This window comes from Trichoderma virens, assembly GCF_000170995.1.
Source record: "Trichoderma virens Gv29-8 chromosome Unknown TRIVIscaffold_80, whole genome shotgun sequence".
In the NCBI taxonomy this organism is placed as follows: domain Eukaryota; kingdom Fungi; phylum Ascomycota; class Sordariomycetes; order Hypocreales; family Hypocreaceae; genus Trichoderma; species Trichoderma virens.
The window spans coordinates 612,525-629,049 of record NW_014013669.1 but is presented as its reverse complement, the minus strand read 5'-3'; the positions used below and the strand labels follow the sequence as shown (position 1 = coordinate 629,049).

At 52.8% G+C, this 16,525-nt stretch overlaps 3 protein-coding genes across 3 annotated transcripts; all 3 read left to right on the top strand.

Annotated features, from left to right (window-relative positions):
- Positions 1-765: 765 nt before the first annotated feature.
- Positions 766-2,293, top strand: TRIVIDRAFT_68805 (uncharacterized protein; the record flags this gene model as incomplete). Its single annotated transcript, XM_014099128.1, has 2 exons — positions 766-1,424; positions 1,468-2,293. The coding sequence occupies 2 exons, from the start codon at positions 766-768 to the stop codon at positions 2,291-2,293; spliced, it is 1,485 nt and encodes a 494-aa protein (XP_013954603.1).
- A 1,468-nt stretch (positions 2,294-3,761) lies between these two features.
- Positions 3,762-7,814, top strand: TRIVIDRAFT_213439 (uncharacterized protein; the record flags this gene model as incomplete). Its single annotated transcript, XM_014099127.1, has 3 exons — positions 3,762-3,991; positions 4,777-6,785; positions 6,862-7,814. 3 exons carry the CDS (start codon positions 3,762-3,764, stop codon positions 7,518-7,520), a joined length of 2,898 nt encoding a protein of 965 aa, XP_013954602.1.
- A 2,425-nt stretch (positions 7,815-10,239) lies between these two features.
- Positions 10,240-13,788, top strand: TRIVIDRAFT_68807 (uncharacterized protein; the record flags this gene model as incomplete). Its single annotated transcript, XM_014099126.1, has 4 exons — positions 10,240-10,427; positions 10,642-12,554; positions 12,640-12,905; positions 12,982-13,788. 4 exons carry the CDS (start codon positions 10,240-10,242, stop codon positions 13,786-13,788), a joined length of 3,174 nt encoding a protein of 1,057 aa, XP_013954601.1.
- Between the last annotated feature and the right edge of the window lie 2,737 nt (positions 13,789-16,525).

The window sequence follows — 16,525 nt, the reverse complement described above, 5'->3', positions numbered from 1 at the left end:
CCATGGTGCCAAGTGGCGGTGGGATCATCCCGTCTACCCCAGGCGCATACAAGTCTGGCTAACCTAAAAAGATTGATTATCTGGTGGCTCCAACTTGGGTGCTTCTATTTGAAGCCCATGATAGGAATCACATCATAGGTACAAACGTGGGTATGTGATGCGTGTGGAATGAGTTGGCAAATGGCACGACAATACCTGGACTTCCCAGAAAGTTACTATAGCGATTCAAGTACCTCTGTGACGGCCCATACCCCCGTCCAAGCATTTAACAGGCAAGGTCCCCCATCTCTGCCTAATTTTGAACAGGGGCCAATGCAGAACTTGCATCAAAGTGAATCTTTTGAACAAAAGTGCGTCAAATAAAAGACAAAATTAACAAAATCTATCACGATGCGGGATCAACGAGAGGTTAATATTCAATGTTCTTAGACCAGTTCTAGGTTGTCAAAACATCTGCCGATCGGATGGTAGCACGGGCAGTTACTTAGTAGCATAACTTAGGGGATGTGCCCTGTAGCTTAGCGGCCACCCTTGGCGCTAACTGAGCCTGTAGCGTCGTACAATGTTAGCCATCGACGTTACTAAGCGACGGGAGCTAAATCGGGATGGGCTTATATAGAACGACAGCAGCATCCGCTTCGATCATAACTATCCACTCTCTAATAGCTTCCATCCACATCTCACCACTCAATCTGATTGAGACGAGAAGCGCGACCGCGACCGCGATTGCGACCGCAGACTGACCGACGGGTCAGCGCATACACAATGCCTTTTTTCGAAGCTCCAGACCCGGTCATGCAAAATTCTCGAAACACGACATGGTCCGAGACGATTAGCAAAAAAAACATTGGTGGCGCTCGATCGCTCTGGGGAGATTACTGGAAGCGATTCAACACTATGCAAATCCCAATGTTTGGCGTAGAGGAGTATTTTAACACTGCAAAAGCAATAGCGGAAATTGCAGTTGACGAAAAAGACTTTGAGAAACTGTTCATGGAAAGAAATAAACAGCGGCAGAAGGAACTAATGGCTCAAATCAAAAAACTTTCAACAGCTTCTCATTTTGAAAAGAAGCGCTTCCCATGCTGGTCTGCGCAATACGCAGCAATCATGGTCTGCCAAACAGGCTGTTTTGAGCACTTCCTATCTCTCTTACAAGGCAACGTCCTTGGTTGGGAGGCGGATAGTGTAGAAGATGAGGTGCCAAATAACATTATGACTAACTTTAGGGAGGAGCAAAAGTTTGATGATGAAGAAATGCAAGACCCTACTGAAGAAGATGACTATGTTTTACCGATCTCTCCCAGTTGTGAAACACAGATTTTCACTGAGTATGACTGGGCCTATGCATCAGAAGAGCGCAAGGCTCGGGAAAAGTCAATCGAAGAGAAGGAATTCAGAGAAAAGAGAGCGGGAGATATCCAGTTAGTACCATGCTCCTATATGGCTATACTCATCTTATGGAAGCTCAAACCTTACTAGGGAGATAACTTCATCTGACGACGATATCAACACTCGTGAAGGGACACGTCGGCTACTGGAGAGTTCTGCTTCACGCATCTCAAGACCTCATGGCTCATTTTCTTCTCACAGAGCTGCCAGTAGAAGTGGGGTTGATTCCACCGTTAATAACCATAGCCATAAGCGTCAAAGGGTGGAAAGCCCAGCAACTAAGCTTTCGCCAAACGGCTCTATCAAACAAGCTATCGATGGATCTTCCAAGAAGAGATCCATATCCCATGGCGATGATGACGGCCGTGGAAATAAACGTCGGAAAACTCAAAGCCCGGTACCCGCTTTGGCACCAAACGCTTCCTCTTCCGTACAACAAACTACCGTCGAAAGCACAGAGAAGAATCCGAAGAAGAGAGTCAGATTTGATGGCGATGATGGCGGTGATGATCATGAACATAAACGTCGCAGAACACATAGCCCGGCGCCTACCTTGCCTCCCAACGGCTCCTCTATACCACAAACTACCGTCGAAAGCTTGGAGAAGGGCTCCAAGAAGAGATCCAGGTCTGACGACGTTGATGTTGATCATGGAAATAAGCGTCAGAAAACACAAACCTCGACATCCGATATGACCCCTCACCTCTCCTCCTCACCACAGCAGGCCGCCGATGGAAATGTGGTCAGAAAGGGATATACAGTTAATGGCGCACCCAAGTCTTGGAAGCGATCCAAAATAGGCAATCCGAAGCTGCGGCCATTGCGGAGGTCAACACGAAGAAGCGGCACGTCTACGTTCCAGGAACTGGATAGCTCAGGCAAGCCACGGCCAATTCGATGAAATCTGTTCAGTGGTGAACCGATGGGGCTCTGGTAAGGTAACGAGGACCGGAATTGCGGACTGTCAAGTATTCCCGAGAACATGGTCGTTATCCTGGCAGGGCTGGGTGCAGCGGCGTAGTTTGAACGACTGATACAGCTGCGAAATTCCGGGAGCATGGCATTCCTAGATTTTGTTCTTTGTCGCCAGTCCAGCCCCAAGAGTGATGGCGTCTTTCTTGTCCTTTTTTTTTCTGCACCGTTCTGGCTCTTATAGATATTGATACCCCCAAATGATATTGCTATAGACAGCGAGTAGCCTGTAATTGCCCGGCCACATTGTAGAGTATATAGAGAAATTATCTGCCAACCCGGATATACTTGGGATAGTGGAGAGCCTCGGTATCATCCGCATGGCTGTGGTATAATATACCGTTAAAGGCTGGTATCCCTTTGAAGCAGCGGCGCACGACTTTAAGCTTTGGATCCAAACTACGTCTTTGAATAAGACGGTTAACCTATAAAGAACCCTAAACTTAATGGGAAACACTGTGCGATGTGGCGGCTAGAGTATTTGATTGCTGAGCCAAATTGGGCGAAAGCGGCGATTAAGCTGTCAAAGTGTGTGTGTACGTGTTTCTGTTAATTTAGGGTACAGCAACCTTGGTTCGTATCCTCTTCGAAATAATTACCTGATGCTAAGGTAGGCTGTGTCGAAAGAGGATCCAAATAGGAAGCAATTGCACGCTCCGGACAAGGATAAGGGAAGATGCCATCACCAACCGTCGACGGGTTTCGGGTCTCTGCATCTCCCGACAAGGCGCTGAAACATACGTGTACAGATTCGACGGACAGCTCCTTAGTAATAACCCGTTGTCTAGTTTAGCAGCATCGCCTTGGGCCGCCAAAGGGTTCCACGGTTCTTCAACAACTCCGTCATGCTGGCACTAAGAGAAGCAAAACCCCACCTTGAATTCTCCTCTCCAGGGGGGCCTCGTCACATAATCTCGACAAGCTTCCCTGTCCTGTTTCGTCATTAGCCCGAAAGGACCAGTTCTTGCATCTCTGCGAGAGACTCCGTGTCCTCGGCCCCGATCAAGCGTCCCGTGCAAATTGCGCAGAATCGGACGGGGCTGTTCTAAGTTAGTCCTGATTTCAGGAGTCGGACGGTAAGGCGGGCGATGCTATTTATATAATATCTACTGCGGTATCATATCATGCTGGAAACGGTCGCGCGACGACGACGACGTCCTCGATTGTTCTGTGATAGTTAAAAAGAAGCCCGCTGCAAGAGACGAAGCGGGGATTTTGCCCACCGCTTACCAGAGCAATCAATCCGCGCTTTTTCGTCATATTCCACACTCTTCTTTCAATATTTCCATTTGCAACGAGTTATTACTTCCCCTCGACACCTGGATCAGCCGGCTCTGATCCGCCTTGTCCGTGCCTCATCCGGCCAGCTCTAGCGTTGCGGCCAAGAGACAGACAGAATGGACAGCAACAACGGGGGCGGCCTGGGCAAGCTTCTCGCCAAGCGCAGGCGAAGAGTCAAGACGGGAGGCCACGAATCAGATGCGTCGGGGCGAGAGGATGGCCGCGAGTTTGCGCGAGACAGCGACGATGCGGCGTCGATCAACGTTGGCGACGACGACGACATGGACGACCACAGCTTTGGGTCGTACGAGTCGGGCGGCGCAGATGCGGACGCCGAGTCTGAGCGGTAAGCATGGATTGTCTTCCATTTCTTTGGCATCTTGGTCGTTGAATTCACCACGCATTCCTTGTTGCATTTACCGTCATTATCATCATCATCATCAGCAGCAAGTGTCAAGTGTCGAAATGACAGGTAGCGCAAGTTACAGGCCTTGTAGCCTTGCATGAAGCTCCACGGCCAATCTGCAGTTAATATTACCTCCCTCTCCTTCTCCCGTCCACTTTGAGCTCAGACGCACGCTCCTTCAAAGCGCCACACAGCCCAGCTTCTCTTCCAATTCTTTTCTCTCTGCGCCATTTGAATCATCTTGTTTGTTTATTCGTCACTCTTTAACTACAGTTTTTTTTATTTCTTCTTCTTCTCGCCCACTCACACGCATCTCCATCACCCTCCCTTCGCTCGTATTCGCATTTCCTGTGTCCTCATTCGCCTCCGCCCACGTATGCCGTCAACCCCCTCCATACATGTGCATTGCAACCTCAGATCTGACACCGAATCAGAAGCAGCTCTCGCCCCCCACTAGCTCGTGCGACCACGACATCAGTTTTGGCATCTCCTGTCGTGCAGGTCACCGACTTAGACCCTCGCGAACGACGCCCGTCTCTTCTTTCTCGGCGCCTCCGCCGTGGATCCTCCAGGAGCTCGTCTCCGAATGCGTCCAAGGAGGCTCTAAGCGAGATAGCTCAGCTCCCCGAACCACCAGCCGCGGCGAAGACAACAGCCTCCCCTGAGAAGCATTCGATACTCCAGCCCTCGAGGCTCACGACCCTTTCTCGACCTTCCACCAGCAGCGACTACCGCCCCGTCATTGTCAACACGCCACCCACGCCCGTCGAGAGAACAAACCCCCTCGCCCTGCATCTGGACAAGAAGCTGCCGCCTGTCATTTCGGAGCCGGCATCAGCTGGGGATTCTTCTTCCTCCCAGGGTATAAGCGCACATCGAAGAACCAAATCGGGATCTGCCAGCATAGGACCCAGCAAACTGTCCAACATCACAGCTGCTCCGCTCTCGCCCACCCCTGAGATCGGCGAAGTCCAGCCCCCGAACTCCGCAGGATTCTTCTCGTCCATGTTCTCAGTCGCCCAAAACGCTGCCAGCACAATTAGTAGCAACATCCAAGGTGGTGGCATTGGGATTGGAGGAAACAAGAGTCGGACGAATCTTGCGTCTAAGCCACAGTCGTCGTCCCCTGCCGCAAGCCAAACGGAAACCGACCGTGCGGAACCCCCACCGCCTGAGCCTCAGCCCAGCAGCGGAATGGATAAAAAGGAGCCGGCAGTTAAAACAATTGGAACCGGAGAACTTAGCTTGAGTCAACTTGGTATTATGGAACCGTCAGCAGCCATGCCAGCCCCCGAAACGTCTCGATTTCCCGACCTTAACGACACTCGTGCGCGGTCCGAGTCTGCTCCAGTCGCTGACGGCCAACCCAGACTCGGAGATGACATTGTCCTCGACGAGTCGCTCAGCAGGCCCAGGTCGCTGTTTGAAGCCAATGGCGAGCAGGAGCAAGGGGGCTCGCAGTCTGACCAGGCCGATGAGAAGAGCGACGCGCAACGGAAACGGGGAAGCTCTACTGCCACCACAAATACGGTCGCACCGCCAGCGCCGGCTGGCCCAGCTCCGAAGCTCACGGGATTCGCCATTGCTAGCAAGAAGAGGAACCGTGATTTTCACACATTCTTCAAGAGTGTACCGGACGATGACTACCTTATCGAAGACTATAGCTGTGCGTTGCAGAGAGAGATTCTCGCACATGGTCGGTTATACGTCTCCGAAGGCCACCTTTGCTTTAGCAGCAACATTCTTGGGTGGACAACGACATTGGTTATGAGTTTTGATGAGATTGTATCTGTGGAGAAGAGAAGCACCGCCCTGGTGTTCAAAAACGGATTGATGATATCGACTCTTCATGCCAAACACATATTTGCCAGTTTCACTAGTAGAGATGCTACATATGATCTGATTGTCAACATCTGGAAGCTCGGCCATCCGACCCTGACTAGCACGCTCAACGGAGTTCGCCTAGAGGGCACCGGCGGCGACAAGACTGAAAAACTTGACGTCGAGGCCGGGAGCCTAGAACCTGAGACGCCGGCTGGATCCGATTCCGAAGGGGATAGCGATGATGATGACGATGAGGACTTTTACGAGGAGGACAGCGATCGAGACCCTGAACCTCAGGTAGCAGACGTCGGTGGTAATGGCGGAGACAGTGGCAAGCCAAATAGGAAAGCATCTGGCGCTGTTGCTCCCAGCGCAGGAGTGGTTGATGCGGCTGCCGAAGGACAAGCTCCCGCAGCTGGTGCCGGGTCGTTCCCGGGCCCTGCGACTCACGCTCCGACCGACTGCGGCGATTCCGACACACATTACGACAAGTTCCTGGCTGACGAGATCATCCCGGCTCCTTTGGGTAAGGCATTCAGCATGCTATTCGGTGAATCCTCTGCCGAGTGGATGGGCAAGTGGATTACAGAAAACCAAAAGTGTTTTGATTTGCAGATGGAGGACAAGAAGGGCTTGGGCCCAGACAGCCGCTCACGCAACTTCACTTACATCAAGCCCCTCAACGCCCCGATTGGCCCCAAGCAGACAAAGTGTATTGTCACCGAGACGGTGGACAATATCGATTTTGAAAAGGCGGTTACTATCAGCGTAGCGACGCAGAACCCTGACGTTCCCAGCGGAAACATTTTCCGCGTCAAGACCAAGTACTGTCTCTCGTGGGCCGAGAATAATGCCACTCGCGTGCAAGTCAACTGCACTACGGAATGGAGTGGCAAGAGTTGGCTCAAGGGTGCGTATCTCCTCCTCCTTTCCCTTTATTTTGTTCCTTTTATTTGCAACTTCTCTAACATACCAATTTCATATAGGCACCATCGAGAAGAACGTCAACGAGGGTCAGGCCCAGTACTGTAAAGACTTGTTTGCGGCCCTGAAGGCGGCTGTTTCTACTCGACCGCGGTCAGCTACTAACGGAAATGGGGCTGCAAAGGGCAAGAAGAAGGGCAAGAAGAGCAAGGCACTGCAATCATCAACCGAATCCATCAGCCCCAGTGCGCGGGCCAAGAAGGAAGAAGCAAACTGGGGTTTATTGGAGCCGGTGCGTCCCATCCTGGAACCCATTGTCGACATACTCAAACCGATTCTCACCGGCAATATTGTATACGGGCTTCTCGTGGGGTTGTTGGTTGCGACTTGGTTTGGGTTTGGTCTCACGCCCAACAACAAAAGCCCCGCGCCGTTTGGGCAGGAACCTGCCATGCCGAGCGCATACCGTCTTGCGGCATACGATGAGATGTGGCGCCGGGAAGACAGCGAGCTTTGGGGTTGGCTAGAGGAGCGCGTGAGCCTGGAGCGGCTCTCCGTGGAGCGGTCGAATGCTCGCAGGCGAGAAGCGGACCCCCGAACTTTGGAGGAGAGGCTGAGAGAAGAGCGGATGGATGAGCGAGAAGTACAGGAGGCAATTCGAGTCACGGAGGAGAAGCTCAAAGTGTTGAGAGAAGTCATGGCGAGAGGCAAGCCGCTATAACTTAACTGCACACCTCGTAAGAAGGATGCACCTATTTCGTTTTTCATTGTCTTGTTCAGGCCACACACATACGGCACAGCACAGCACCGCATCCAACGCAGCGCACATTACGGCATCATATCATACGTTTGAGCCCTTTCTTTAGTCAAAGTATTTTCCTTAGTATATGTATATGTATATAAGAGTACGGAGCATTGGCGAGCCCAGCGCAGGAATACCACAATTGTTTGCTACCTATGAGAGGTTGGGCATTTCCTACTAGTACCAGTGCCATGTTACAACGAGTTGGGCTCGCTTTGGGATCTGTTTGTACATGGCATGTATATCTGGCGAAAAGATGATTACCAATTCTCAATTCTCAATTCTCAGCGGTCGAATCCCAGGCCTAGAAATGTCTACCTGTCGAGACGATGTTACCACAAGAAACCTACTATGTACTAGCAGGTGAAGTATCGCCGCCGCTGCTGACACGCATATTGACTCAAGTATAGTAGCAAAGTAGTAGATTGTCGGAATTGCGGTAATATGCGGCAATACAATCTCACTCCAAGAGGCAACCGTCGCCAATACGGAATGGCTTTTACTGATTACTTTGTAAAGCCGCCCAAAAATGGCAGTTCTGTTTGGGGGCGGATTCGATTCACGGTGTTTGGAGGGTGTATGTGGGTTCGTCTTACTGGGCTAGAGGCCCGAGTCAGCCTTGTGAAGCTTGTAAGTGCCTTAGAGTGGCGACGCTGGCTCTGTGCTTTTTGGTGCCAAAATCACACGCAGCCACACGACGGCATTTTGGTGTGTGGCTTGTGTGAGGCACAGAAGCTACGGCTTTAGGTTCGCGACGCAATTAGGGGGCTAGACATGCCTTGGGGGTGGTGCAAGGGCATGCGAGGAGGATTGTGTCTCGGTCGTACCGATCAGGAACGAGAAGTAATAAGTGCGAGGTTTTACTAGATACGTAGAAGAGGAGAGAAAAATCAATAATTAAAAAAAAAAAAAGAAATGGAAATAAATTAAAAAATGAATTTTGGAGTGTTGGCTCGTGCAGCAAGGGGCTACGCATTTCTGCCAAAAAAGCCACATACCTACATGCACAGCAGGCCTTGCAGTAGCATCATAGCATCACGAATCGCCAGCATCAAAATGCCGTGAGAAATGGAAGAGCAAAAACACAGAGAAAAAAACAGATAAAGTCACCCCACTTAGCGAGTTGACGAGTTGACGTGGCTTCACATCTCCAATGCCAGCAAACAAAAACGCCAAAGCACATGGACGGAGTCACGGAGCTGGCCATGTAGCATTACATATGGCCCTTAGCGGCGCAATGTACGAATTGTATGATTTGTAGGTCACGACTACATGGAATAAGGGGGACCGGGCGTTGCGATTATGCCCGAAGAGCGGTCACGGTTTTGGTTGTGATTATGGCGGTGGCAGCCCAGAGGTTGGAGGCTCTAAAAACGGTTGGGGGGGTGGTGGAGGAGGGGAGGCTCAAGTCCAGCGTACCGTAGTTTTTTCGTGGTTGGGTATTGATGTGAGTACGTAATTGTACGGGACAAGGGACAAGGGAAGAGGGAAGATGGAAAAGAAAACAAACACCAAAAGTGGGTGTGAAGACGATACGTTCGTGATCGAATCTGAGACAAGCAACGGCCCAAAAGAGCCAAAGATGGAGATGGAGCTGGAACTGGAGCTGGAGAACCGGTGCTCCGTTCTCCGTCCTAAATGATGGACAGCATCAAATAGCAAATGAACAACAACACCGGCGTCAACGTCATTCTTTGCTGCCGCTTCCCTGATCTGATGCTGGCTCCAATGGTCAGATACTAGCGGCTCTCTGCGCCTCAGCTTTATCTCTGGTTGTACCTGGCTGTGGCGCAGCTGCCCCTCGGTTAAGCCCGTTCACGGGATTGTGCCAGAGTTGAGTTTGAGTACGAGTTAAACCACTGGCTGGACTACTACAGTACGCCTTGGCCCATTCTTACATTTTGCAGTCCAGTCCACGGCAACGCAAATAAACCGGACACTAGCGGGGTTGGCGATGATGCTTGTCAAGGGCCAAATCAAGAAAAAAGTGACCAACGTGAAGAAGAAATGAAAAGAAAAAAAAGTCGACAAAGACGGCGGTCCTCGTGATGCCCTCGTCATCGCAACAAGCCCGCCATCGCTGCGACTCCGGTGCCTTGCGCTCCAAGCACTAACACGATGCAGACCCCGTCACCAAAGGGTACTTGGCCTCAAGCCACAGTCGGGGGGCCGATTTGGGATGCACGACGCAGGGATCAGCCTGGCAAGGACAAGAATTGGCCCATCAGGAGGATCCCTTGGTCCCCCCTCCTCTTGGTCGCCTTGCGACTACGAATCGAGAATCAGCCGCGGAAGAGACCCCTGCGCGAGTCCTACTAAGCTCAAAGCAAAGTCCTAGACCTCATTCGCCCGTGCTTGTAGGACCTCGCCGTTGGCAAGCTGCCTCCAAGGCTCCAGCTCATGCGATTAAAGAAAAACACCATGGACGGTGCCTGAAAGGTGGCCGCTCGCCTCGACCTGCCCATCTTCTTACACTTTGCCACTTATTCCCCCCCGATTCAGCACAAATCTCCACAGACGGCCCCTTGGTTGGGAGAAGCCTGCGTCTGTACCTTGCCCTACGGCACCTTACCCTTATGCCCGGGCCCGTTCGCTTCGTCCACCAAGCACAGAGTCAAGGGCATAGCTACAGACCGCCATGGAGAACAAGAAAGTCGACGACCCTGGTGCCCTGGCCTTACGGCGTCTAGTCCGAAGCCCAACCGGCGGTCGTTTGGCTCCCAGGCGGTCGTCGACTGTTGCTTCATGTTCTTCCAGCAGCAGCAGCAGCAGCTCAGCATCTTCAGTGACTTCGTCAGTCGACGGCGAGATGCCAACTTCGTGTGTGTAAGTGACAAGCCTCTCTCGATGGAACCAAGGAGACGAGGGGAGGGGGCCAAGACCAGGACAAACGATTAGTCGATATCCTCGTTTCTGCTGCTCCGCCTCGTCGCCTCCCTACCCTTTCTTTTTTTTTTTTGTCTTGATTTTTTGGTTTGTTTGTTTCATGTGCTACGTACTCCGTACTAACAGTCGTTTTTTCTTGCTTCCTCCCCTGAAGCTCACGCAACACTTCGAGCGACGAGTGTGCCTTGTACAGGTTCATCGTATGGGCAGCCGTCAAGCGCAATGCCTGCCAAAAGATGACTTCCGAAGAGCGGCGGGAGTGTCCCTTGCTGCGCTGCCGCAAGAGATTCCCCAACCATGAGCTCATGCTGCAACACCTGTATTCCTGCGACCACCTCGCCGGCGGAGAGTACTGGTGCTATGACTGCGAGAAGCCCGAGCAGCTCAGCGATGTCAAGTGCAGACGCTGCTTGGGCCACCCGTCCAAGAGGAGGAAGATCATGACCATGGCCAAGAGCTTCTTCAGTTCGTTGGGCCACAAGCCAAAGTCTCACAGCCTGGCGCTGGTTGCGTCCATGGGCATGGGCTTGGGCGCGGGCGATGGCGGCGGCAGCGGGGGTGAGGACGAACCCCCAAGCTACGACTCCGTGCTCTTCACGCCTCCGCCTCCGCAGCAGGCCGAACTCTTCTCGACCGAGATACATGAGATCGGTTCGAGCGAGGTGCTGCTCCCCACTATCCCGGAGTGTGAGACCGAGACTGAGCCTATACCCGCCCCTGGGATGATCCCCTGTCTCCCCCCATCCACATTCCCCATCTCACCACCAGGCTCCCACCCGGGAACCGTGCCGCTGCCATCTATGGATGAACAGTTCATGGTACATAATTGGAGGCCTTCACCACCTTCCCCTCAGACTGTGGCACCTCAAAGCCTGATGAAGCCCAGCACAGCACGGTTGGTTGATCGTCCAACACTCCAGGTCAACACCCACCTGGACCAGTATCGAGGCCAAGGGAGACGACGCAGCAAGGTGCTGGCGCCGAGCTCCTCTGTCCGGTCGACCAGCAGCACCGACAGCACCGACAGCACTGATAGCACCGCCAGCTACAACATCTCGCCCATGTCGGGCTGGTCCAACGGATGGACCAAGACGTCCGGCTTCGAGTCTGCCTTGACGTCACCTGACGACCTCATCAGTCCTCAGAGCCTCCTGCCCGCCGGCCCTTTCTCATCAACCACTACCACTACTAATACCGCTGATGGCACCACCTCGACGAGACCAATCCCCTTTAGCAACTTGGAGTTTGAGAACATGGTGGCCAACTCGTGTCCATCAGAGCTTCCTGCCGACATTCCCATGTTTGACGACTTGTCCAACACCATGGATCCTCAAAAGACACAGGCGTCCATGGGCTTGGACCAGGCTGCCTTTTCCTTCAACGCCGATATTCCTTTCCAGCTCCCGTTAGCACCTCAGATGCCCTCAACCAATAGTGTCGACCTTAGCCTGGCACCGCCGCCGCCTCCTCCTCCTCCTGCACAACAGCAGACTACTAGTAACATTGAGTCAAGTCTAATGCGGGACGCCAATTCCTCCCGCCTCACCACCACGACGCAGTCTCTGGCCAGATCAGTCCAAGATGCGCTACGGATGCATGTTGCCGAATCGAGAAGCAAGCTCGACACCATCAATGAAAACTCTCTCTTGATGCAGCTCAACCAGATGCCTCTCTCCTCCGTTGCCGCAATTGGTCTGGAGACCATGACTGATATCCTGGAAGGCCGCCAGGCCTCATCACCTCTGAACCTCGTTTGCTTCCTCCACGTTGTCTTCTCTCTATCTCTAGTGATCCATGAGCAGGATGCCTCCAAGCACTCTGCCGCCCTCTTCAAGCAAGCATTACTGTACAGCGATTGGTTCTCGGATGACGATAAGATACCCTTTATCGAGGTCGTTTATACTCTTTGGAAACCGAGTCAAGTCAACGATGACGAGATTATCGCCTTGTTAAAGTCACGGCCACCCATTCCCAGTGCTAGCATGTCCAAGGGCAAACAGCCCGAACGGTTCCCCCAAGGATTGAGGTCCGACCCGTTGATACTAATCGCGGCCTACTTTCTAGATGGTACTTACACCCACTCAATCCTCCCGTCCCTTTCCCTCCTCCCTGTTACCAAGACGCTAATGTGTATGTATGTGCTGTACCGCAGAACTCGAGTACATGGCTATCAGCGAAAGCAGCTACACCGGACACGCCTCTGAACTTGCCATGCAGCACCACAAGGACGGCCTCGGCGCTAGCCACAATTCACCGTTTGCCATTGCAGCTAGGTTTATGATTGACAACATCTTTTCTCATCAATACTCCCACGTTCCAGGATTTGAGCTCCGCATGGAGAAACTCATTGACCAGATTAATTCTAGTGAAGTGGGAACCGTGCGTCGCTTGGAGCTAGAGCTGATGCAAGCTGGAAGGGTGAGATAAAGAGCCACTTTTTTTATTTCCAAAAATAAGAATGCAGTGACGGCTAACCAGGGGCGAAAACATCTAGACATACCTACCTCCCGACGCATTCTTTGACGAATATGTCGAAGTGGTCCGACGGCAGACCGACTCGCTGTACACGCAAAGCCCTTACTTCAGCTCGCGGTCGACGTACCACCGGTGCGGCATCCAGCTGCTGATGAGGGAGTCTAACAGAAATCCAGTCATTGTGGAGGCCGGGGTTGAGTCATCGGGGCCGTCTTCCGGATCGCTCGCTGGAATCGTGGGCGTGGTATCAGACGGCTTCGATGGCTTCGACTTTGACTCAATGGTCGACCTCAACCCGGACAATGGATTGGACGTCAATATTGCCGACTCTGCAGCCATTGCCGGCGCCCCACTCAGGGAAGCCGCCGAGTGGACACCAGGGGATTCGGCATATGTCACAGCACCAGGCAGTGCCGCCATAGCCACCACGCCTGCAGTGCCTCGGGCTCTGGACGCTGATGCGCTGCCGCTTGTGGAAGACGATGCGCTGATATCCCCAATTGGGTCAACGCCCAACAAAGCAGAGGCATCGGTGTCGTCGACCAAGGTCGAATCTGACAGCTGCTGCAAGATATGCGGCTATCGACCCAAGGGCGACCCTCGGTGGTTCGTGGGCAGCATGGCCAAGCACATGAGGACGATACACAGCGAGAATCCCCAAATCTTCCGATGCCCTTACCCGGGTTGCACGAGCCAGTACAGCAAACGCGCGGACAACCTGCGGCAGCACCAGATTGAAAAGAACCATTTCGTGGACGACGAGGAGAAGCAGGGTCGGCGGCCGCGCAAACGGAAGCGTCCGTCAGACGGTGGCGGGGAATCATGATTTTACACTCCTTTTTTTGTTTTCTTGCGTCGTCTTGTTTGGGAATCTTGTTTTCCTCATTTCTTTTGTCCCCTTTTCATACCCTCTCATTCTTCTTTGTTTCTTTTTTTTCTTCGTTGGCCATTTGAGACATGTTTGGAAATTCGCATGAGCAGCATGAGCAGGCGAGGCGTATATATGGGAACCGGGCCAAATACGCGATACAATGATTTGATATCCACGAGCATAACGACGGGCGGCGTGGGTTACACTCACATTCACATTTACATTCACATGACAGACCGAGGGACTTGTATCGGTCAAACGGTGTCGTTGGGTGGCATTGGGCATTTACCCTGCAGGGGAACGGAGGGTGACGTGGGTGCTGCCGGCGAGAGCAGCAGCCCCGTCTATCATCCGTGATATTACATGGTCCCTTTTTTTCTTCTTCTTCTCCTTCTTTTCTTTTTTTGGTTGTCTCCTTGTCATTCCTCTCTTAATTCTCCTCTCTCCATCTCCATCTCCTTGTCTCCTTGTCTACCTCTCACATACCCTCTAATATTCCATCTCTTCTCACTCCCTTGGGCTTTGGATTTCTTTTCGTTTCCTGTACAGACGGCAGAGATGCTACTTGTATGCACATGCAATGCAGAAAGAGGATTAGTGGCAGTGCCGGAGTGGTCTGGATGCTGACGGACCGTGTGTGGGCGAGCCGGATCCAAAGCGAAGGGAGCGAGAGACAAAACTGGCGTTTTTTTTTTTTTTTTCTGTTGCCAGCACGGAGCTACAGTTTTGGATGTACGGGGTAGTGCGAGGTACATGTACGAGTTACGATACAGCCTATTATAGACGAAGAACGAACGGGTCTCTTGACGGATCGCACAATGTTTGGGAAGTACAAGTACCTGCGTAGAGTCGCACGAGTGCTGGAAGTTGCAGTAGTGCAGTAGCGCAGTAGCGCGGTAGCACAGCGCAGCAAAGTACCAGTACCCAGCGAGGTGAGACATGCCAGGCATCTCAGCTGGGGTCCACGCATTGGCATGCCAGGGTTTGTCGCTCGGATCGCAATCCAGGCCAATTTTCACAAGCTGGATCCAGCAGGTGACCAAGTATCCCTCCCGCTTCCGCTTCTGGGGCCCTGGCGCGGGTAAAAGGCGCGTTGAGTGGCGGGAACTCGACACTGTGCCAGGGCGCTTGTGAGATTGGCACCCCATCCGAGGAAGAGAGGACGAGGCGGGATTGGGCAGAGGCTCACGTAAGTTTCCAACGGGCTGACATCACATGGCGCAGGCGCAAGGTGGCCAAGCGGACTTTGACGCGGTGATTCGACGGGATTGTGTGAATGGGATGCGAGCGTATCGTATCTGCGACTCTCAGCGGTGCTGCGCTGTGCTGTGGTGCGCTGTGCTATACTTGGCACGCAGGTAGGGGGATGGGAGGTATGACGACAAAGCACAGCGAAAGCCCTGCATGGTGGCCGGATCAAGACACAGGTAGCGGTACTTGTGGCAGTCGCGCTACCAGCATGCCAAGTACAGTAGGTACTACTACTATATACGATGCGATACGATACGGAGTACCCTGTGCATTTCAGTTAAGGTGTGTGCTACAGGTATGGACCTCTCTAACTTCGTACGCCTTTCCCCTGGGATATACCTGTACAGGATATTGATGTAATCGTCAAAGGATGAAGGGGGGGTATAGATGCGCGCTCGATGTGGCGGATAGATAGGGCTGAGGAGCAGCCGCCTGCTTTGATTCCAGACCCTGACCAGACCAGACCAGACCAGACCTGAACTGACCTGAACCTGACCTGAACCTGACCTGACCTGATGTGATGCGATCAAATGCGATGCTCCGGGCGGAAGACAGGGAGGGGAGTTTCTGTGCAACCGATGTCATCAGTCGCCTGCAAGAGAAAGAGAACTAAGGCTTAAAGGTACCTCCCGGCCAGGTAGCGGTACAAACCCACAGGCAGCAGCTGGGGGGGCAGTGCCGAAGGGAAGACGCAACCCCTGTCGCCTCTGGCGAATTGGGCGTGAGAGCAGCGATGAGTTCTGCCCGCCCAGCCCATAATAAACCCAGCCCATCGCAAATCCATGCCAGAGCCGTGCCGGCCAGAGCAAAAAGCAGAGACAGACAAAAAAAAAAAAAAAAGCGACAAGAGAAAAAAAATTCTCAGCGCCCAGCATTGAAAGGCTCAGTCAGCGGGAAGGAGAGAAAAGGAAAACTTTTGCCCCCATCGACTAGATCTTGCTTGTCAACCCCCCCCCCCCCTTCCCCCCCCTCTCAAAACAAACCCCCTCTCAACCCCCCAAGGTTCCCCAAACGCACACCAGCAGTTTGCCTGCTCGCACTTTTTTTTTTCTCTCTGGTCATTCTGCCCACACCTCCTACCCAGCGCGCACCTCCACGCTTTGCACGCCTCTGCCAGCCCCATTAACGACACCCCCGAACCAGGATTCCGGGTTTGCTGGAAGAACGAGGGACGGACAGGAAGCACAAGGACGAAGGACAACGTCGAGATCCAAGATTCAAGATCCAAGGCGCTGCAGACGTCGGCGTCGACGCTTGACCGTCGCGATCGACCGATCGAAGAGCCGCGACCGGCCGGCTGACGACGAACACACCCTGACGCCGACCGGGCCGTGCTCGTGCTGCGTGTGATTTTTTATTGTATTTTTTATTTTTACTTTTTACTTCTTCGCGCGACGCAAGAGTCGATCGATCTTCGACTCCTCCGACCGACAAGCTCATC